Genomic DNA, 24125 nt, shown 5'->3' with positions numbered 1-24125 from the left:
AGTAAATGAGCATGCATATCGTCCGAATCTGGATAAATAACCGAAAACCCTAGAATTTTTTTTTCTCGATTCGACGAATTAAAGCGAAATAAACCCCAAAAATGATAGATTCTTACCTAATTGGGGCCATTTGAAGTTGACGAAGTGTTTGAGTCTCGGAATCGCCACCACCGACTACATTGCCGGGTACTTGTTCTTCGCGTTCTTCGCGTTCTTCTTCATTTGCAGCAAGAATTTCTTTATTTCTTGCTAAAATTCCAATGTTTGGATCGATACCCCGAGCAACATTTTTGGTTCTAGGTCTGTGGGTTTCATTTCTCTTATCCATTGTTTTATAATCGAATCGACGATGTTTTGATTTTACGATTCGCGACGATGTTTCGGTTGAACGAGGAAAATTTTTTTTTCTTCCACAATCGGAAGATAATATGAAACTGGAAGAAGAAAAGTTGAAATGAGTAGAATTGTTTTTGATTTGGTTTTTATACAGTTTTACCAGAAGGGCATTTATGTAACTTCAATATCATATAGGGTACCCCTTAACTAGAGTCTTTGGCTGGGTATAAATTGATAGCCCCTAAATCCTTTGGGATGGCCCCTAAAAACGCCTGCTTATCTTATCCAAACAAAATCTAGTTTGTGGATTATACTACCGGATATGCTCTCGAAGGGGATCTTTTCCTAATTCTACTGGGATTCTTTTTCCTTAATTTGGAACTTTCTCTCGATAGTCGGCGTCCGGGAATAGAATTTCTTTGGAGATATGAATGAAGATTTTGTATAAATACATAAGATGAGTCCATAGTCCATACCATTATTCATTCACCGAATCACCATCCCTCTCTTAGGAAAAAACTCTCCCTCTCTCTCTCTCTAAGATTAATCAGAAGCTAAAGCAAAGAGAAATTATGGCTCCAAAGATTCTAAAACATATATGGCATAGGTTGTTAGGATTGAAAGAGAAGTACTCACCGGCATCGTCAGTAGCATATGATCGACCCATGAATAAGAGCTACGTCGGCAAAGATGCAGAATTTCCAGCAGGCAGGTTTATTTGAAGTTGAAGAAGAGGAACATGCGCCTGATCACATGGATGTTAAAGTTAGCCGCGGAAGCAGCAATAGTAATGTTTGTACAGTATATTCAGTATTTTGGAACTTTGGTTCCTCTTGTCTTAATTCTTTAAGACATTAAGATACTTCGTATTTCAATTTGAATATATTTATGTTTGTTCCAAAATACCACGAACTAGAGCTTTATGTCAATAGTTTTAGCATTTAAGGCCTTCAGGCCTTGTGATCTTTTTGGTAGTACTGTTTGGGTCTCACAAACTGCGCAAGCTCTTTGGAAATACTCCGTATAAGTAAGTTTGTGAGATTCTGAAAAGAAAATTATCTAACGACTTAGTTTTGGCAGAAGTTAACTTTCATGCGAAACAAAATTTAACCTTCTTCATAAAATCTGGCCAGTATTCGCAATGTTTTGCGACTTATTATCCCATACTATGGAAATTCAACGTATTTGCTCAGACTCTCCGAGGTGATCCCGTATTTATTTATTATGGGGCCGAAATTTTTATCATGGGGCCGAAAATTTATCTTGTGATTTAAGATTTTTGTTGTGACTCATCATTTTTCTCCGAAAAAGATTAGGTTAAAACCCAAAGATTATATGAAAGTTTAAATCTTAAATATGTCTACTACCTATAAACTCATGTATAGTTAGGAGAGGAAAGAAAAAAAAATCTCTCCGTCCTGATACTGATGGTATCCCAACCTGGATACGACCCATTATTTAACCTGGATACGACCCATTATTTTTTTAGTGACCCACGATGACTAAATTACCGCCATTTGGTAGAGGGGTAAAGTGTGTTATGCTAGCAAGGTACACGGAGAAGCGTGCCTAGTGAGTTGTCATGCCAGGAATTTAAGTGTGGCAACTGAAATTAATTATTTATTGAACTGTTCATTATTTTTCATTCTGAAAGTGTTGATGAACAGTTCAGATGATGATGAAACACGAAAATAATAGCGGAACCTGAACTTCATTTTATGAAAAACAACACTATCTTCATTGTTTTATTTTGTGTTTGAATAAATTATAGAATGAAGTTCGGCTGATAACTTGTCATCAGAACCTAAATACTATATCTTTTAAGAAAATGTAGATTTGGCTGATAATTTCGCAATTGAACCTCTGGGTATTCTCTATATCCGAAGAACACCAAACTAAAAAAAAATAGATAAAAAATAAATAATAAATAAGGAAACAATTAAACTAATCAAGGATGCTTCAAAAAAAAAAAAAAAAAAAAAAAACTAATCTAAGGGGTAACTAAGTAATTTATCTAGTTCCTCTAGGACACTCCTAATCGGATACGGTTTATCAATTTGTAGTGGATGCGGGATGCCCCAGAAGTCCAAAATCAAAGAGAAGAAGTTTAGTTCACACGTGTGATATATCACGAGTCGGGAGAGTTATCTCCTCCCAAACTCGAAAACCCATCCCAGGAAAGCAAGAAGTTCGTCGTGGAGGAAGAGGGAGAGCTTGTTGTTTTCTGATTAAACCCTAACTTTAACATTCACTAACCAGATTCTCCTCAGCAACACTCTAGCTAATTCAAATCATGCGTACACTAGCAGTTTTTCAGTCTCCCAACTTTACATCGTGTTCATCGTCTTCTTCTTCAATTCCTCAGCTATCTGTTTCTCCAGTTTCTTTCCTCCATATAAATCATCCAAATAAAACCCTAATTCTAAATAAGAAAACCCATTTCGAAACCCAGAGCACAGCTTATCTTTCCTCTCACCATTCCAGGTTGTTAGTACCACGTTCACAGAAACAACCAGAAAATGTAAGTCATTTTCATTAACTAATGAAACAAAATCCCTCAAATAATATTTCAATTTGTTTGAACTTTTACTTTTTAGTTATCTTGGTTTAGGTTGCTTCTGTTTGTTTGCACAATTTGGTACTGAAGATAAAATGATTGGGGTTCCTTAATTTCAGTTTTCAAGACTTCAAGTTTAGGATTTTAAGGGTAAATGGTTACATTCATGAAATAAATCGTATGTTTTATGTGTATATGCGAGTATGTTTTGTTAGTTGTTCACTAATTTGCGTAATGTGTTAGTACTGGATGATAATTGTTATTTACTTGATCAAGTATGAGGTAACATTAGTGCATTGTTGTTGTTTTGTAGAATTTAAGTGAAGAATCCGATGAAATGTTTGATGATTTGTTTGATAAGTATGGGAAGGTGGTGTATAGTAGCGGTGATCAAAAGCCTCCGACGGATGAAGCTGATGATGATGCTGAATGTCTCGCATGTATGTCTAAACTACTCTAGATAAGACTTTTGTCCGATTTCAGTTCTATGCCCAAGCATTGACATCCTTAAAGTAGGTTTAGCTTTACACTGATGTTTAAGAATTTTGTCAGAGTTCAGTTTTATGCCATTGACATCCTTAAAATAGGTTTCACCTTTAGAATGATACTTAAGGATTTTGTCAGATTTCAGTTTTATGCCCGAGCATTGACATTCTTAAACTAGGTTTCAGCGTCACAATGATGTTTCTGTAGATTCGATGGATTACTATCTTTGAGTAAACATTGGCATCAAAATTCTTTTTATTTTATTGTCGTTCATTAATTTCTTCAGCATAGGTTTTTACAGCACAGTTTAAAGCAGTAGACTTTCTGCCGTAAACGCACTTAAGAAGTGACCTTTTCTTCTCATGTTCCATGTAGTTCCCCAATTGTTTCTTCAAATGTTATGTTGCAATGCAATACAATAACAAAAACCATAATTACACATCTTTTACAACTGGTTCTTGTATGAAACAATGCCTGGTCGTAGGTGGACGTGTTGCCGTACTGGATTAAAGGTGTAGATTATAGACAAACCTTTGTGATCAGAGATATGATGTTGGTAGCTGAGAACAAATGTGGAGATGCTTTAATCACAATGAACCTGAGTCTATTTACCTCTTTTCTGTAGTTGCTATTGCTATGGCTAAGGAAGCAAGTGAGGTGAAGGCTGCAGATATCCGACTTCTCTTTGTGAAGCCTTTGGTGTACTGGACTCGGTTTTTCATTATCGTTACAGCTTTTTCACGTCCTCAGATTTATGCTATTGCGTAAGTTCTTACCTTTAAATCTGTGAAACACGATTGTCCATTAGTTCTTAGTAGGTGGACTGACTTGCATATGAAACTCGTGAACAACAGAAGTAACAAGTTTCTTGTTAATGGCAGCTCAAGAATAAAAGATCTAGCTGAGGAGCAATACAACAAAGTTCCAACTGGAGACTTTAAACCCAACTCGTGGACCTTGTTAGACTTTGGTAAGTCTTTAGCATATCAATGCTTTCTTTGTCGATGCAAAAAATTGTATGAAGTTCATTCAACCCTGTGACTTTCGTCATCTGGGAACTCATTGATAAAAGAAAACAAAGAACTATGCTGTTGAAAACTATCGTGTTGGTTATGTAACTTCATCATCATATATTCATTATCTTATTCTTTCTATGATAGTTTGATAACTTCGAATGATTTATCTAGAAAGGCCCAAAAGCTAATACATTGATATTCTTATTCATGATTTCAGGTGATGTTGTTATCCACATTATGCTCCCTCCGCAACGAGAATACTACAACTTGGAAGATTTTTATGCCAATGCAACATCTATTGAACTTCCGTTTGAAACCCAATCTTCACCTCGCAATTGAAGAGCATCGTGAGGCAATAAACCACATTGAATGGATTCAAATGGCCTCGGTTTACTGCTGCGGGAATTGTTGGCGCCTTTTCCTCTTGCCTTTCCGTCAATGTTCAACCGAATGTACCTAAACCGTCACTATGGTGCAAATGAGCTGTTATGTGCTGAAAGTTATATGGTGCAGTCCACTTTGCAACCGATTTTGATCTTCAGTGTACTGTTGTGTGTACCTGTAAGCTTAGGGTGTAATGTCACTGTAAATGTACATTTATGCACTCTTAATTCAATGTAGCCTCACAAACTTCTTATGTTTCATAAGAGTAGTAGCATGAGATTATCCCAATGCTGCAAATGTTTGTCAGTTCAGGGCGGTACAGTTGCATGATCATCAGTTCAGGGTGAAATGTTTGGTTCATTTCATCTCTGAAACGGTTAAAAAAACCCATTGGCCTGCTTGATATACATGGGACGGGGTACAAGTCGGTACCAAATTCAAACTGATACTTTGGCAACAATTTACAAAACACTTGGAACTGTGTCAAAAACTACGCAATTTTTGGCTTTGGTTCGAGACATTAAAAGACTCGGAACTGAACCAGTTTCAACTTAAAGTTCGCTTCTGTCTACTTCTAATTACGTTTAGACAGAGTAAATGGTGAATGACTTCTATCTCGGAATCCTTCATTTCTCTCTTGCAAGATTTTACCGGTAACAAAAACCTTAAAAAGGGTAGATTTTTACATGCCCAGATAATCAAATCAGGTTTAAAATTTCATCCTTTTGTTGCTAATGGTCTTGTTAATTTGTACTCAAAATGTGGTTGTTTAAACGAAGCGAAACTTCAATTCGAAGAAATACAGGAAAAAGATGTAGTTTCATGGAACTGTATCATCAATGGCTATTCAAAACAAGGACTTCCTGGTTCTTCTCTTGCTTTAAAACTTTTCTGTCAGATGAGAAAAGAAAATACGTTGCCCAACTCTTTTACTATGGCTGGTGTTTTCACTTCTGCTTCAAATTTGTCGAGTGCTTCTGTCGGGAAACAAGCTCATTGTTTGTCTGTAAAAGTTCCCAACTGTTCAGATGTTTTTGCTGGAAGTTCTTTGATCAACATGTACTGCGAATCAGGTCTTGTTTGTGATGCGCGCAAAGTTTTCGAGGAAATGCCGAAAAGGAATTTTGTTTCTTGGGCTACTATGATTTCTGGGTATGCTAGTGTGAGAAATGCAGTTGAGGCTTTAGAGCTATTTGATTTGATGCGTTTGGAAGAGGATGAACAAGGGTTGAATGAGTTTGTTTTTACGAGTGTTCTTAGTTCTTTATCTAGTCTTGAATTAGTCGAAAACGGCAAGCAGATTCATTGTCTTGGGATTAAGATTGGAATGTTATCATTCGTATCTGTAGGAAATGCACTTGTTACCATGTACGCGAAATGTGAGAATTTGGATCATGCACAAGGATGTTTTGAATCATTGACTGATAAGAATTCGATTACTTGGTCTGCAATGATCACTGGGTATGCACAAAGTGGGAATTCTAACATGGCTTTAAGGTATTTCTCAGAGATGCAACTTATTGGGCTTCGTCCTACTGAATTCACGCTTGTTGGTGTTCTTAATGCTTGTGGTGATGTAACAGCTACTGCACAAGGAAAACAAGTTCATAGTTACTTAGTGAAGTTAGGATTTGAATCGCACATCTATATTAGAACAGCTCTTATTAATATGTATGCTAAGTGCAGTGAAATCAATGATGCACGGAAGGGTTTTGATCAGTTACAAGAACCTAATGCGGCGTTATGGAGTTCAATGATTGGAGGATATGTGCAAAACGGTGCAAATGAAGAGGCTTTGAGTTTGTATGGCAGGATGCAAATGGAGGGTGTTTTACCTAATGAGTCAACCATGGCTAGTGTACTTAAAGCTTGTTCAACCTTAGCAGCTCTGGAACAGGGGAGGCAAATTCATGCCAGAACAATTAAACATGGGTTTGGTTTAGAGGTCTCAGTTGGAGGTGCTTTATCGACTATGTATGCTAAGTGTGGGAATGTTGATGATTGTAACCTTGTCTTCAGGAGAATGCACGAAAGAGATGTTGTTTCGTGGAACGCAATGATATATGGTCTTTCTCAAAACGGGCATGGTCTTGAAGCATTGCAACTATTCGAAGAGATGAAACTGCACTGTGCAAAACCTGATTATGTCACCTTCGTTAATGTCCTCTCGGCTTGTAGTCACTTAGGTTTGGTTGAAAATGGCTGGTTCTACTTTAAATCGATGGTTGAAGATTTTGGAATAAAACCTCAATTAAAACATTTCGCATGCATGGTTGATCTTCTTAGTCGATGTGGGCAGCTTCAAGAAGCCAAAGAATTCGTTGAATCTGCTGCAATCCATCATGAGCAATGTCTCTGTCAAATTTTACTGGGTTCTTGTCAAAGATTTAGAAATTTTGAAATAGGAGCTTATTCCGGAGAAAGATTGATGGAGTTAGGTTCAAAAGATTCATCTGCTTATATAATGTTGTCCAATATGTATGCTGATGAGGGTAAATGGGAAGATATGGAACGTATTAGAGGATTGATGAGACTCCGAGGAATAAACAAGGAACCTGGGTGCAGTTGGATTGAGATAAAGAGCCGAGTTTCTGTATTTGTTGCGGGAGATCAAATGCATCCACTGATTGGTAAAATTCATTCAGAAGTTCGACGATTGACTAAACAAATGCTAGATAAAGACTATAAACCAGTTTCTGATCCAAATTTTTACGATATTTCCAGCTTAGAAACAGAAATTCTGTAGCTGAAAACATTTTTGTTTTGAAACGTTTTTGATAGTCATCCTTTGCCAAAGTAGATGGGCATTCTCACCTGACTTTGTTCCTCGTTAAATATTTCCTCTTATGAAAATGTGGCAAGCATATACTTAAATGAGCCGGTCCAATCAATCTGTTAACTTGGGTCGCTTACAATCTTTTTAAGGAAGTGGGTAATAAAAGAATACAGATTTTCTTATGGGTGTAGACTATTAGGGATCTTTAGCTGAGACTCCTGGCTGTGAAAAGCTGAATCATTGTCCTACATAATGTAAGTCTTGGTTTGAATATAGATTTTCTCATAGTGTCATGTATCTGTTGCTTTTAGTTAGAATGACACTATCATGACATTGTGACACCATTTTTTTTAATGAAATTCAAATTAAAATGAATTTGAAGCTAATTTTTTTGGTGATACGCTCCTTTTATAAAACTCTATACTCCAACCAAAAATGAGTGCATTTCGAGACGTACACGATAATTAAATTTGTGAATGGTGAATTTCCGTATTTTGGAATACACTCACTTCACTTCTCTTTTTTTTTTTTTTTGTAGGAATGTAAAGCTTTATAAGAGAAACATGACACGTAGGAATATAGAGCTTTATAAGGCTAAAAAAAGGCATCATCATGTCATGATAATGTCATTCGAACCATGTCATCGGATCCTTACCCTATACTAAATCATTTTATTTTAAGGCTCCATAGATTGGAAACTCTATCCTTGGAGATGTAACTGGCAATTTTTGGTACATGTATAGACATCTCAGATTCTTAGTATTTGAAAGTAATATTTTTGTTGTAAGAGCAGATCTTCTTCGTATCCAGACTTTTGATCCTAATAACTCTGTTATGCTTTCAAGGACAAGAAAACTCCTTATTCTCATAAAATTATTTCTTTTTAAACGAAAAAGAATGTTTTTAGTTAGATCAGAGGCAATTCTGATGCTATTCTAACTAATAGAAATAGTATTTATAACTCAATTGTTGATTATTTAAATCTTTGTATTCTTCATCCTTCATCAAATTCAGGATGAAACTCGTGAGGGCCTTCCTTGGAAGTTCTATAATACTGATAAAGATAGCCATAATATTCTTCTTTCCGATGAGGAAATTAAGAGTATTGTTTTTGAAATAGACATGATGTCTTTATCGCTCTTTTTTATCAACATCATTGGGACATAGTTGGTGCCCCTATCATAGTTATTAACAAATGCATGTTTCAGTTCTGGGAATGTGGCAAAGTATTTTAATCATATTTATATAGCTTTCATCCCCAAATTTCCTATGGTTGAGCCTGCGACATAGTAAAAATCTATTGCCTTTGTAACTTTGCCTACAAAGAAATATCCCGAACTCTTGTTAATATATTTAAACCTCTCATCAATAATCTCGTCTCCTCTAATGAGCGTGCATTACCCAAAAGAGAAGTATTTCAGGAAACATTCTTTTGGCTAATGAGGTTATTTATGTGGTAAATCATAAAAGAGTTAAGGATATTTTTGCTTCTATCAAACTGAATATGTCTAAAGCTTATGATAAACTTGAATGAAGCTTTTAAGAAATGTAATAAGGAAACCTGGTCTTTATGAGAAGTTGAGTAACCTTATTTTGAATTGTCGTTCTTTTGTTTCCTAATTTGTCCTTCTTAATGAAGTTCCCATTGCCCATCTTAATCCTCAAAAGGGTATGATACAAGGGTATCCTTTATCTCCTTGTCTCTAAATTTATTCTTTGAGGCTTTATCTGTCCATATATTGATATGCTTATCCATCGATGATTCGTTCGGGGTTGTTGATGGTGGTTTTTATCTTAGGGTTAAAATCGTAAAACCGCACATCTGACATGACGTCACTACGACCACTAGCGCATTTATTGGACCCTTTAATATGTCTACGAGAAAATTACCAGGGTACCTTTTTTTTAATGCTAATTAGGGTTTCGATAAGCCAAAACCCTAATTCTCACACCACCGTGCCAATGGCAAACCATGCCAGCCACGTCTCCACGCCAAGGCATGCCAACCATGCCAGCCGCACCACATGTGCCAATGGCATGCTGTGCCAGCCACATCTCCGCGGCAAGGCATGCCAACCATGTCAGCCGCACCACATGTGCCAATGGCATGCCGTGCCAACCACATCTCCGCGCCAAGGCATGCCAACCATGCCAGCCGCACCACCGTGCCAATGGAAAACCATGCTAGCCACGTCTTCGCGCCAAGGCATGCCAACCATGCCAGCCGCACCACATGTGCCAATGGCATGTCGTGCCAGCCACATCTCCGCGCCAAGGCATGCCAACCATGCCAGACGCACCACATGAGCCAATGGCATGCCGTGCCAGCCACATCTCCGCGCCAAGGCATGCCAACCATGCCAGCCGCACCACATGTGCCAATGGCATACCGTGCCATCCACATCTCCGCGCCAAGGCATGCCAACCATGCCAGCCGCACCACATTGCCAATGGCATACTGTTCCATCCACATCTCCGCGCCAAGGCATGCCAACCATGCCAGCTGCACCACCGTGCCAATGGAAAACCACGTCATCCACGTCTCCGCGTCAAGGCATGCCAACCATGCCAATCGTGCCACATGTGAAAATGGCATGCCGTGCCAGTCGCGTCTCCGCCCAGGCATGCCGACCATGCCAGCCGTCCCAACATGCCAAAGCCGTGCACGACACTGGCTACCAAAACGAAGGGTTGCAATAATCAACGTTTTCCCTTCCTTCTGAGATGCAGATCTCGACCGTACAAGTTCGCCACCTAACGCATGGCAACTTGCGGACCAAAGCCAAACATTACGGTTTATGCAAACCCTGAATTCGGTCGCGCCTAACACATGCCAAAGCCATGCACGTCACTGGCTGCCAAAACGAAGGGTTGAGACAATCAACGGTTACCCTTCCATATGAGATGCAGATCTCGGCCGTCCAAGTTCGCCACCAAGCGCGTGGCAACTTCTGGCCCAATGCCAAAACTACACGGTTTGTACCAAACCCTAATTTTTGGCCGCGCATAAAGCATGCACGAGCATGCCGACCATGCCACCATGCCGCTGGCTACCAACATCCCTCCTGAATTCTTCCTGAGTTTTACTTTCGGGCTGTTTTCACCTCCCGAACGAGCTCAAAACCTAAATATTCCCGCGTGGAAGATAGGAAATTCTTTTCCGTACAGAATGGAGGGGCGGACCATGAAAATCCGAGTCCGTACGAGAATTCTACAGTGATTCTAGTAAAGGGCCCTAATTAGGGTTGCATCATACCAAACCCTAATTTAGACCAAGCCGCAAGCGCTTCCCTTCCAAGCCGCAAGCGCTTCCCATTTCCCTTCCAAGACAAATGAAGGGTTGCATCAATCGATGGCTACCCTTCATTCTGAGATGCAAATCTCAGCCGTACAAGTTCGCCACCAAACGCGTGGCAACTTCTAGCCCAACGCCAAAACTACACGGTTTGTACCAAACCCTAATTTTTGGCCGCGCCTAAAACATGCACGAGCATGCCAACCATACCACCATGTTGATGGTCTCCAAACGAAAGGTAGCCACGATCAACGACTATCCTTCCTCCTGAGATGCAAGATCTCAGCTGTGCAAGTTCGCCACCAAACTTGTGGCAACTTTTGGTCACGACACCAACTTGGTGATAGACGCATTTATGTGTCTAATATAGCTCATTTGTATATATTGTTAGTACTCGATATTGTACTTATTTGGTTATTTTATGTATTTGTAGGTGTTTTTTGGAAAATAATCTCTTGCGGCGAATTTGGCTAAAAATGTGGCATCTGGACCTCCGTTGATAACGTACCGGAAGCGCCTCAGAAGTGTACCGGAAGTATCCCAGAAATACCCCGGAGGAACTCCGAAAAAAGTGCGGAAAATGCCTCAGAGGACACTTGCTATACGGACCCTTGATTTTGGATAAGGGGTAACCTAATTACTAAGGGGTGACCTATTTCCAGGCAGCTGCTAAAGGGAGAACAGCACAGGATAAGGGCACCCACCTTCTTCACGTTTTGAATTAAAAAAATGGCGGGAAAATGCATGCAGCGTCTGGCAGATTTGAAGATCGAATTTTGGACGTGATTTTAGGAGATTCAATTGCTGTATTTGGTACGTATGGACTCTGCATGACTAAACAGGCCTGATACAATCAATTGGACCCAACCAATTGGGCTGGAATGGCCGGGAGACGTAATCAAAGTTCAAACAGGACACGTACTTTCTGTTCAAGTTTCAAAGATTTGTGAGAGATATTTGGGAGAGTTTGACGCTGGAAATTAATGTATTTAGTCTTTTTCACGTCTTAAGAAGAGTTTGGTACCTATTTTATAGCTAACAGACGCGTACAAACACTGAAGAGGTGATTATTCTCTCAACAGCGCCGAGAAGAAAAAGAAAAGAAAAAGTCGGATTCAGTAGAGATTTTTGGGGATTAAAAGACTATATAAGAGAGGGTTCAAGTCATAGAAGGGTTAGAAACCTTTAGGAGAGAGTTTAGAGTCGATGAGAGCCTAGGAGAAGCAATTATAGAGGAGACAACGCTGCTGCTGCTGCCATTAAAGCTTCTGAAGAACACGAAGAACAGACTCGCAGAGTCAGTCGTTCTTCAGCAGACTTATTTTCATACCACTGTCGTTGTTTCACAGCAGTAGATAGTTATCGTTTACAGCAGTCTTAAATTACCATACTCTTTTGTAACAGTGGCGCTGTAACACCACTACAGCGTTGCAAATTCCTTTTTCATCTTATATTCATCAATAAGAACACCTATTTTAGCCATGAATTTATCTTGTGAGTGTGTTTTTGGGATGAGGAGCTAAACCCATTAGCCAAGGCGACGGAGGAAGCCATTGGTCCTTATTTATGGTATAATTCTAACTTTATTATTTATTTGCAATATTATTACATGATTATTTTCATGGAATTTTAATTGAAAAATTGATTTTTATTGAATAATTGTGATTCATTTTGATGGAGCATGCTTAGTTTAAGACTCTTGATGTTTCATGCTTGGTGTTTACATTTATTACTTCAAAAATCTACAAAAGGCATAATATTAGAATCACTCTAAAAGAAAAATTGCATGAATATTAATTATTAGAATTTATCAAATAATGGGTCAATGGTGGAATCCAAGTCTTGGTGTTTTTCTCTAAAGGTTTGAACTATTTTATTTATTTGTGTGTTTAATTTAAATCTAAAAAAAAAAATTGTTTTCTTCACAAGTCTGAAAAGACCCCTTTTTACCACTACTACTACAATCACTATTTGAAAATCATCAAATTTTTGGCGCCGCCGACGCGGACCTGTGTTTAGTTAGCATTTTTTTTTAGATTTTTATTATTTTTATTATTTTTGTTCTTCTTTACGTTTTTGGTTTTTTTTTGTTTCCTTGCAGATTTTTGAAAGTTGGAGCGAAAAGCAAAGCTAAAGGAGCGAAAGAAGAAAAATTTTATTTATTTATTTTGATAAAAAGAGAGAAAAAAAAAAGAGAGACATTTTTTTTGTAATTTTTTTTATTAGACTTTCTTTTCTTTTGTATTTTTTTTTATGGACTTTGGACATTAATTTTGGGACATTTTATTTTTATTTTTTTAACCCTACGGAAGGGTACCCTTAAATATAAACTGTTTGCAGGGAAGGACGACGATTACGATATCGTCTCGGCCCCTCGGGTTCGCACACGGCATAGGAGTCGTGGCCCGAGTCGACTTCAGCGGTTCTTCGCCCGTCTGGTACGGGAGGTAAAATTCTAAACACCCGCGAATCTCCTGCAAGCGGGTTACTGGACTCCTTAAGGTGAATATATGCTGAGGACTTGAATATGGACTGTTTTTAAATTCCTAGTAAAGGGCAAGGCCTGGCCTAAACAAGATAAGGGTTTGGATTTCATCACCGCTCCCTTCTTGCCCGCCTTAGGAAAACGAAACCTAAAGCGAACCTAAGCCTAAAATTTGGACTAGAAAGAGACCTATAGGGTATCGAGCTTAACAGGACAATCATTCGAAAAATATTGGTTACTCTTTTAAGCACACCTGAAGTTCTTGACGGTTCTGCGAGTTGAATGCGTGACTGCGCCGCATTGGATCGGTGAGGTTTTGGGTATCAAAGCTCCACTGAGCTTCCCTCGCCTCGATTCAACTTGCTTTAACTCGGATTGATTCCAGAGGGGTTTGCTAAATTGTAACGAATTCCCTTTCGAAGGATTAGAAGCTGGTCTAGAAACAATCTAAGTGGAGCCATCATGCTTGTTGTTTGCTAGAAATCTTTAGGTTTGCTGTGGTAAAGTCGAGTCAGCCTGCTGTGTGTTTGCTAGAACCTTCCTGTTAGGATTTTTATTTCTTTTTGAATTCTTTTTAGTGTATGCCCGATTTTGTTAGGGCTTGGAAAAGAGATACTCTAGGTCGATTGATTAGCGAAAAACCTAGTAGTTCTTCTGATTTAAGCAGGGAGCTCGAAGACTTTTCTTTTGAGAGCCCTGTTTTTGGAAACTTCTGTTTTGAGAATCTGTCTCTTTGTGAGGATAGTACCCCTAGTACTTCTGTTGTGCCAGCGATGGCAACTTTGAAAGATTACATGTTCCCAACTAGGACCAACCGAGCTTCATGCATTAAATTGCCAGCCACTACGGCTAATTTCGAGATAAAACCTAGTATTCTTCAAATGATCCCTATATTCTTAGGAAAAGATGATGAGAACCCTTATTTTCATATTAGGGACTTTGAGGAAATCTGTGGGACAATTAGGATAAAGGACCTTACGATGAAGTCTTGAAACTTAAGATGTTTCCCTTTTCTTGAGAGAGAAAGCCAAGACCTGGCTAACAACCTACCGTCTGAATCCATAGAAACATGGCAGGAACTTATCGCTGCCTTCTATATGAAATTCTACCCTAAGCATAAAACTGCAGCTGTTAGGCAGAAAATTAGTGCTAGTGTGCAACAAGAGGGAGAGTCTCTTATAGGTTTTTAGAGCGATTCAATGATCTCCTATCTCAGTGTCCTCACCATGGATTTGATAATATGAAACTTGTACAGATTATTTATGATGGTTTAGACTATTCGACCAAAGCCATGGTTGAGTCTATGTGCGCTGGTGAGTTCACTAGTAAAAATGCTGATGATGCTTTTACCTTCTTAGGAGCTATCGCTGAAAAATCCCAACAGTGGGAATCTTGTGTTGAACCCCCTAAAAGACTCTTGGTCAATAGAAGTAGCACCAATATGGTAGATACGAGTTTTGCGTCAGATGCTAAGTTTGCTGCTTTATCCAGAAGGTTAGAAGCTTTGAAATGGGTCAGTCTAAAAATAGGTCCCTTGTTGAACCTAATAGAGCCTCTCAAGTCTCTAGTTGTGGAATAGAGCCCGATAATTCATTTTGGGAAGGTCAGGTTAGTGAAGAGCAAGCCCATGCTGTCTATAACAATCTAGGTTTGAGAACCGTCAGAAGTTTGACCCATACTCAGAAACCTACAACCCTGGTTGGAGAAACCATCCTAATTTCTCTTGGTCTAAGGGCCAGAGTCAAGGCCAGTCTAGCAATTCTCAGCCTCCCCCAGGTTTTGGTTTTAAGAACTCTTCAGGTCAAACCCAGTTTCAGAACACTTCCGAGAAAAAGATCTCTACCTTAGAGGAAGCTATCACTATGTTAGCAAATAACCATGAATGCTATCAAAGAACCACATGAGCTTTCAACAAGAAACTAGGCAAGAATTGAAGAATAATTCCCAGAGTCTTGCCAAATTAGAACTTCAAGTAGGACAAATAGCTAAGTTTATAAGTGAGAGAGAGATGGAAGGTTCCCTAGTCATACTGATCCTAACCCTAGAGGAGAGAAATCGTACAATCATGTGAATGCTGTCACAACCCTAAGAAGTGGAAAGAAAGTTGACAACAAGGTCGCCATGCCTGATAGTGAACATGCTGTAGTTCACCCTGCTGAGCCAGAAAATGAGGAGACTGATAGAGTCTCCAAAGAGACCAATGAGGGTCCTGTTGAGCCTCACTTTGTTCCCAGAGCCCCGTTTCCCCAGCTGCTAGTTCCGACTAAGAGGGAGTCCAACTTTAATGATATATTGGAGGTTTTTAAGCAGGTTAATATCAACCTTCCATTATTAGATGCAATTAGGCAGATTCCCTCTTATGCCAAGTTCCTTAAGGACTTGTGTACGCGAAAGCGTAAGCTCAGTGTCCAGAAGAAAGCCTTCATAGCTAGTCATGTGAGTTCTATTATTCAGAATACCACTACTCCTAAGTATAAAGACCCAGGGTCCCCTACCATTTCTTGTACAATAGGTAAGTACCGTGTTGAGAAAGCGTTGCTTGACTTAGGAGCCAGTGTGAACTTACTGCCATACCATGTGTACCTTAAGCTAGGACTTGGTGAGATGAAACCTACCCAGATAACACTCCAGTTAGCTGATAGGTCCGTTAAAATCCCTCGTGGTGTGATCGAGGATGTTCTTATTGAGGTCGACAAGTTTATTTATCCAGTGGATTTCGTGGTCCTAGATACCCAACCTGTCCCCGACCCAGAGAACCAAATACCTGTGATTTTAGGTCGCCCATTCTTAGCTACGTCTAATGCGATCATAAACTGTCGAAATGGTATTATGAATCTATCTTTTGGTAATATGACTATTGAGCTGAATATTTTTAATGTAAACAAGCTACATTCTGAGCTAGATAGCACATGTATTGAAGAGGTGAACATGATAGGAACCTTAGTTCAGGAGTCATTACCAAACATCGTACGGAAAATACATTGGAGAGTTGTTTATCCCATTTTAGCCTGGATTTCGACGATGATAGTAACATTGAACAAGTAAATGCTCTGTTGGATTCTGTTCCTATGTTAGATATTGATATATGGAAAGATAGGTTCGAACCATTACTAGCTTCTGAGTCTATCTTAATACCTTATTTAAAAGAGCCTCCTGAGTTGGAGTCTAATTATACATTTTTAGGCCCACCCGAGTCTTTCCCTGTGATTATAGCCTCCGATTTGGATAGTGATCAGGAAAGTAGTCCAGAGACCGTGCTTCAAGAAAATAAGGAAGCCTTAGAGTGGACCATAGAAGATATGAAGCAAGCTGAGGATGAACCACCTGATTATGACTTAGAGAAAGCAATTGACCTTTTTCAAGAACCCGATGGTCTAGAAATTAGGAACATTGTGACTAGTCATTGTAGAGGCACCCAAAATTCTAAGTTTGGGGGTAGAGATTGTCAATTATCCCCAATAGAAGTCCCTAACTTGGGACTCAAGCCTAGTGAGGTATCGCTGAGTGTATTCAGACTCCACAACCTGATCCGCCTGATAATGTCCAGGAAAAATCCAAATTAGAGACCCGTTTTTCGGATGAATCTGTTTGCCGAGACACTCATATGAAGCCCAAGTGGGCACCTCAGATAAATCCAGTTGTCTTGCGAGAAACTTTAGATCAGGTTGTGCTCTATCTGCTCATTTTTCTGATCTTGAGCATTTGTCTCCTATTTGTGGCAGTTCTATTTGGTCTTATGGACCCACAATTATTTCGACTATTGGTATACGACTTTGGAAGGTGAAAATTCTTTTTGAGGTATTTGATGTCTAGCTAATGACTATAAATTTAGCATTTCTGGGAGGCTCCCGCGTTCATGTGATACGGTAATATCCTTCCTTATTTCTTTTCCCTCCAGTGGTAATAGTTTCTCCTTGTTCATGCTTTTAATTTCATCTTTAGAACATTGAGGACAATGTAAGATTTAAGTTTGGGGGTGGGGAAGAAACATTTTTTGTCACCTTTTTGCAATAAATAAACTCCAGAGCCTAGAAATTTATGCCTATTGAGGATTGCACTAACTAATCTAAGTGGATGGAAGCATTTTGATTGTAGGAGTTTGAGGAACCAATCTGATTAGATGGAAACATCTAAAGAGTCTATTCATAAAAGCACAGAGCTCAGGTGTTAGAAATAACATGATAGTTTCACCATATCTCGTTGAGTCCTTTTCACTTCTATTTTTATTTTATTTTGTTTTTAAACTATGTTTCTCTAAGTGATAGGTGGGGCCCACGATTCAAGTTGTTACCAATGCTAGGGTGAATTAGAGTGATTGAGATACCATGAAAAAAAAAAAAAAAAAAAAAAAAAAAAAAAAAAATGAAAAAAAAAAGAGATGAAAAAAAAAAAAAAAAAAAAAAAAAAAAAAGAAAAAAAAATTGAGACCAGACCATTTGACCAAAAGGAATAAATTCAATAAAGTCGACCACTGGTACCCTTGTATATGCCAGTTGTGTTGACCTAGAGTTAGGTTATCGACCACTGGTACCCTTGTATATGCCAGTGTGTTGATATTAGTCAGACTAGTATCTCAATCCATTAGGATAGGTTCATTTTGGCGGAGGCCTTCAGACAGATATGGGAAACGTCGTTCACTTAGTAAACATCAAAACCATCTATGTTTTCTATATCCATCTTCTTGATCTATCCATGTGATTAGTTTTGACTCCGAATATGATGTCCATAGTGCAACTATCTGAGTAGAGCTCTGTCACTTTATATGAATTTTAGTATGCTTGAGTTCAAACTCGTGTACAATAATTGGAATTTCGCATCAGGGTACTTCTTCCTGTAGTCAATAAGTATGCCAACCAAGGAGCTTCTTTAGTGCCTTCCAAGGTTTTGCGTAGATAGCTAAGGTCTGGAGTATTAAGGTTTTGTGGGTATATCTCTGGTAAGCCCTCCCGAGACTATAACTCGGCCACTAGGGCCACCTAGGGGTTTAAAGGCTTATTGCATACGCTAAATGCAATCGACGATGCCTGCGACAGTGAGTTAGGATTTTATTTTCTATTTGATTTGCTCGGGACTAGCAAATAATAAGTTTGGGGGTATTTGATAGACGCATTTATGTGTCTAATATAGCTCATTTGTATATATTGTTAGTACTCGATATTGTACTTATTTGGTTATTTTATGTATTTGTAGGTGTTTTTTGGAAAATAATCTCTTGCGGCGAATTTGGCTAAAAATGTGGCATCTGGACCTCCGTTGATAACGTACCGGAAGCGCCTCAGAAGTGTACCGGAAGTATCCCAGAAATACCCCGGAGGAACTCCGAAAAAAGTGCGGAAAATGCCTCAGAGGACACTTGCTATACGGACCCTTGATTTTGGATAAGGGGTAACCTAATTACTAAGGGGTGACCTATTTCCAGGCAGCTGCTAAAGGGAGAACAGCACAGGATAAGGGCACCCACCTTCTTCACGTTTTGAATTAAAAAAATGGCGGGAAAATGCATGCAGCGTCTGGCAGATTTGAAGATCGAATTTTGGACGTGATTTTAGGAGATTCAATTGCTGTATTTGGTACGTATGGACTCTGCATGACTAAACAGGCCTGATACAATCAATTGGACCCAACCAATTGGGCTGGAATGGCCGGGAGACGTAATCAAAGTTCAAACAGGACACGTACTTTCTGTTCAAGTTTCAAAGATTTGTGAGAGATATTTGGGAGAGTTTGACGCTGGAAATTAATGTATTTAGTCTTTTTCACGTCTTAAGAAGAGTTTGGTACCTATTTTATAGCTAACAGACGCGTACAAACACTGAAGAGGTGATTATTCTCTCAACAGCGCCGAGAAGAAAAAGAAAAGAAAAAGTCGGATTCAGTAGAGATTTTTGGGGATTAAAAGACTATATAAGAGAGGGTTCAAGTCATAGAAGGGTTAGAAACCTTTAGGAGAGAGTTTAGAGTCGATGAGAGCCTAGGAGAAGCAATTATAGAGGAGACAACGCTGCTGCTGCTGCCATTAAAGCTTCTGAAGAACACGAAGAACAGACTCGCAGAGTCAGTCGTTCTTCAGCAGACTTATTTTCATACCACTGTCGTTGTTTCACAGCAGTAGATAGTTATCGTTTACAGCAGTCTTAAATTACCATACTCTTTTGTAACAGTGGCGCTGTAACACCACTACAGCGTTGCAAATTCCTTTTTCATCTTATATTCATCAATAAGAACACCTATTTTAGCCATGAATTTATCTTGTGAGTGTGTTTTTGGGATGAGGAGCTAAACCCATTAGCCAAGGCGACGGAGGAAGCCATTGGTCCTTATTTATGGTATAATTCTAACTTTATTATTTATTTGCAATATTATTACATGATTATTTGCATGGAATTTTAATTGAAAAATTGATTTTTATTGAATAATTGTGATTCATTTTGATGGAGCATGCTTAGTTTAAGACTCTTGATGTTTCATGCTTGGTGTTTACATTTATTACTTCAAAAATCTACAAAAGGCATAATATTAGAATCACTCTAAAAGAAAAATTGCATGAATATTAATTATTAGAATTTATCAAATAATGGGTCAATGGTGGAATCCAAGTCTTGGTGTTTTTCTCTAAAGGTTTGAACTATTTTATTTATTTGTGTGTTTAATTTAAATCTAAAAAAAATTGTTTTCTTCACAAGTCTGAAAAGACCCCTTTTTACCACTACTACTACAATCACTATTTGATAAACCATCACTTGGCTACGATGCCCATTCTTTGGTCACGACACCAAACCCCAATTTTGGCCGCACTTAAGACATGCCAAATCCATGCACGACGCTGGCTTCCAAAACGAAGGGTTGTAATAATCAACGGCTTCCCTTCCATCTAAGATGCAGATCTTAGCCGTCCAATGTCACCAGCTAACGTGTGGCAACCTTTGGTCGCACCCAAATTGTGCCAAAACCCTAGTTCTTGGCCGCGCCTAAACTATGCCAAAATCTTAGCTTGGCCACGCCTAACCATGTCAAAGCCATGTCTTCCATGCTTTCATGCCGCTGGCTACCAAACGAAGGGTTGTAACAATCAACGACTACCCTTCCTCTCAAGATGCAAAATCTCGACCGTCGAGGGTCACCACCGAGCCGGCAAGTCTCCCAAGATCAACTTGCCAAACAACCGCAACATGCTACACGTTTTCCATGAAAACACTCGAGACATCAACACATGTCAAAAACTGGGGGATGCTCATTAGGGTTTTGGTTTGACAGGTTTACAACGTGCGCCGTAGACTACGCCCGTTACAAGAAAGTGTCATAAGAATGAGTCGGTTAGTAAATACAAGGAGTAATGGGGAAACGTTTCTTTCCTTATGGAACATCAATTCCAGGCGTTACCCGCTACCACGTCCTTCCACTTTACTCAGCCGTTTCCATTTCTTACGAGACCAGAGTACGTTTTGTTACGACTTGTATAAATAGGTCTTACTTATTTCCACCAAAGGACAAGTTTTGGTCAGGAGCATACAACACTCAGAAATCACCTGTTAGCTTTCACTTTCTGATACAAGTCAAACAACTACTCTTCCATAATCAACTATTCTGGTCTCAACATTCTCTTCGCTTCCCTCCCCAAAACCAACCCTTCTCCTTCACTTTGTGACCGAAGCAAGTATGGAACGGTCATTTCTTGGTTTAGGCTGGATTTGTACAGATTGATCTCTCGAATCTAAAGTACTCCCTTGCAGTACATTGTTTAGGGTTTAGACTCGTTTCTCACCCACTCACGCGAAATTATTGAAATCAGCAGAAACTGTTTTCACCCTCAAACAGGGGCATTAAAGTCTCTAAACATGCTATTGTTATTTTCTATTTGTTGTGTCTGATTTGTTGCAAATCAAAAGATATCTTCATAAATAATGTCTCGTTTCTGGTCAAACAGTTAATTTTGATAAGATTGTCGGTTTTTAGGAAACACCTAAATTCTGCTCTTGTAAATCAATTATCCATCTTATTTTTCATACTCATGATCTAGGTGGGGATTATTATGGTACCCCGATTTTATTCCAAAAATACATAACTCAAACCCATGTGAGTATTTTACACTATATGGATGCTAGAATTTCTTCTTAGTCCAACAAATTTATGTCCCAAGCCAGCAAGACCGTTCTTGCTAAGATTGTTGGTCGAGACAGCTATCCCAAATTATCATATGGTTATTTTTCTTATCTTAAAAAATCTTTGTACAAATATGGATTTCAATCTTTGCTAGCTTTTTTGGGGTGAACTCTTAACCCCAAGGATATATACGAAACTCCATCTTCTAGGTTGTCTATTTAATATTGAGAAGCTTAAGCCATTGTTCTCCTGAATCTGAAGATTGTCTAAGCTTAAGGAAAGTTAAGCTGAAAAATATAGCTAGGATAACTAGAAATGCCTGGGAATTAGTTGAACAACCTGATTCTCTTCTTGGTAGTATTTTTAAGGCTAAATACTACCTATTCAGAATTATTTGATGGTTCATGTATTAAAGTTTGTTCTTAGGCTTGGAAATGTCTATTTAATATTGAGATGCTTAAATTTTTTATGATCTGGATTATGAGAGATAATATTCATTGACTCATGGTGAAAAGAAAAGGGTACCAAGTATACCACCAATTTTTTCAGTCGGCAACATGTATGGAGAAAACCTAATACAATCACAAGTAAGTCAAAGTAAAGACCCTTCAATAAAATTATATATAGAGTTTTTCTCTTTTCTCTTCCATAGTCAATACGTTTAGACCAAGGGTGAACCTGATCGTGTTGAAGAGTTCTTGCACAATCTCAAAAAGCAGTGTCTAAGATCAACATAGTTGTATCCGAATTCTAACAAGTTTGAAACTTGCAATCTATCTTTCAATATACGAATTCAACAAGAATAACTCTTGTTTTTTTTTTTTATCTCAGCTAATAAGGATTTAAACTATCTGGATTGATTACTACTACTTGTGCTACTCCAATCATCAAGATAAAGCAAAACAGGAAAAATACAAGACACCAGAAGTTTTGTTAACGAGGAAAACTGCACATGTAGAAAAGTCTCGGGACGTCGTCCAGCTTTGAACGCTATACTGTATTAAACCACTATAGACTACTATCAATTCGAACTGGAACGTAGTTGAAACCAAATTAACCCTCCACACAATTCAGTTGTAGTCATGTTTCTTATGCATCTCGAACCTCTCAAGATTATCTACACATGATTCCCTTAGCTGACGTCTTTTACAGACTTAGAGTTGCTTCAACCTTAGTGGAGACTCCTGATTCTAATTTGCCTCTAAAATACTTGCCTATTTTATTTCCCTTCTGATTTTTCAGTACAAATTTGGAAATCTGTTTGCAGATTATGGTACACTTACACTCAATTACCTGAGAAACCTGGATTACTAACCACCTCTCAAGAAAAATACAAACAAATAAAGGAATAGTTTATATATATATATATATATATCTTGAGGAATCAAAAAGTCTGAGGCGAAGTGAAATTTGTGACTTATATCTATCTTGTTCCTAATACGAGATTCTGAAAACCTCATTGATCAATAAGAACAAGAGATGGATACAAGAACTCTTAGGTAAAATATAGTTTTTCGGACTTCACGAATCTCTAATTGAAGTCTTCAAAGTTGTAACCTATTTATGTAGCTCAAAGGAAACCTAGGTTATAGAGGACGACTCTAGCTTAGCAACTAGGACACAAGAGTGGCACGGATTAAGATATCCTATTGCAAGAGTCTCTCTGTTAATAGATTTTCAAGGCTCTAGCTAGATTTAAATTCAAGCTAATATAACTTGAGATCCAAACGGACACTTTTTTAGTTTAGATGAAATTCTTATTAGGAATTCATCTAAGCATGTGAGAAGCCCGCCTTGAAATTACACAGAAGAATATGCACTATGGTCCAGGGTTATGGAACCGTGCACAATGGTGGTTCATAGCGGCTCAGTATCCTTTGAAATTACAAGCACATAATGGTGTTCAATAACTCTCAAGAGTCAATCAATGATCCACAAATACAAAATGATTTAGTGAATAAAATTTTTCTTAGAGTGTGTATGAGAATCGTAGCAACGTCGAACATAAACATATAGAATACTTCGTGACTTCTGATATACTGGAAATGGGTTGGTTTGCATACTACTTGACAGTTCGTGAAGTCAGGCCACAAGGATTTGCAAACATTGGCAGTTTGCGAAAGTCAGGCCACGAGGATTTGCAAACCTTGTCGGTTCACGAAAGTCAGATGGTAGGGGTTTGCAAACCGGGTTTGCGAATCTACCTAATTCTGGAACTCATATGTACATGGTTTACAAATTGGGTTTGCGAACCTACATGATCCGTGGAATTCAGACCGACTTTGGTAAAACATACAAGTATGCTTACCTATCACCAAGCTGTTATTTTCTCACATAATTGATTTGAAACATTCCCAATAGCCATATGCAGTATGCATTGTTGCTTGGGCGAATTTCAAATGATCATCTTGAAACAAAAATAATTCTTAATCAATAACTCGCTTTTAACTAAGATTGTTAATGAAAAGAGGAGGGTTCCCAAATATACCTCAATCTAAAACTTTTCCATCTATAAGTCCTTTCTCCAAAAGTGATTGTCTATGGACTGAATCGAGACAATACAACTAATCGGCTCACACTTCGTGTGATCGTCTATGGATACGAGATCGAGACAATACAAAAACAAAGTATGATTACTTGATAATAGGTTCGGACTTAACCAAACACAATAGGATTGCAATTAAGTAATT

General features: G+C 38.5%; 2 protein-coding genes across 2 annotated transcripts; both read left to right on the top strand.

Annotated features, from left to right (window-relative positions):
- The first annotated feature begins 2481 nt into the window (after positions 1-2481).
- Positions 2482-5037, top strand: LOC113361438 (protein Iojap, chloroplastic-like). The gene is made up of 5 exons (XM_026604685.1): positions 2482-2857; positions 3207-3333; positions 4005-4143; positions 4261-4349; positions 4613-5037. Exons 1-5 carry the CDS (start codon positions 2630-2632, stop codon positions 4732-4734), a joined length of 705 nt encoding a protein of 234 aa, XP_026460470.1. The 5' UTR covers positions 2482-2629; the 3' UTR covers positions 4735-5037.
- A 339-nt stretch (positions 5038-5376) lies between these two features.
- Positions 5377-7871, top strand: LOC113361437 (pentatricopeptide repeat-containing protein At2g33680-like). Its single transcript, XM_026604684.1, has one exon. The coding sequence runs from the start codon at positions 5384-5386 to the stop codon at positions 7523-7525; it is 2142 nt and encodes a 713-aa protein (XP_026460469.1). The 5' UTR covers positions 5377-5383; the 3' UTR covers positions 7526-7871.
- Positions 7872-24125: the final 16254 nt, after the last annotated feature.

The sequence above is a fragment of the Papaver somniferum genome, chromosome 3, assembly GCF_003573695.1.
Source record: "Papaver somniferum cultivar HN1 chromosome 3, ASM357369v1, whole genome shotgun sequence".
Taxonomy (NCBI): Eukaryota; Viridiplantae; Streptophyta; class Magnoliopsida; order Ranunculales; family Papaveraceae; genus Papaver; species Papaver somniferum.
This window is presented reverse-complemented; position numbering and strand designations above follow the sequence as displayed.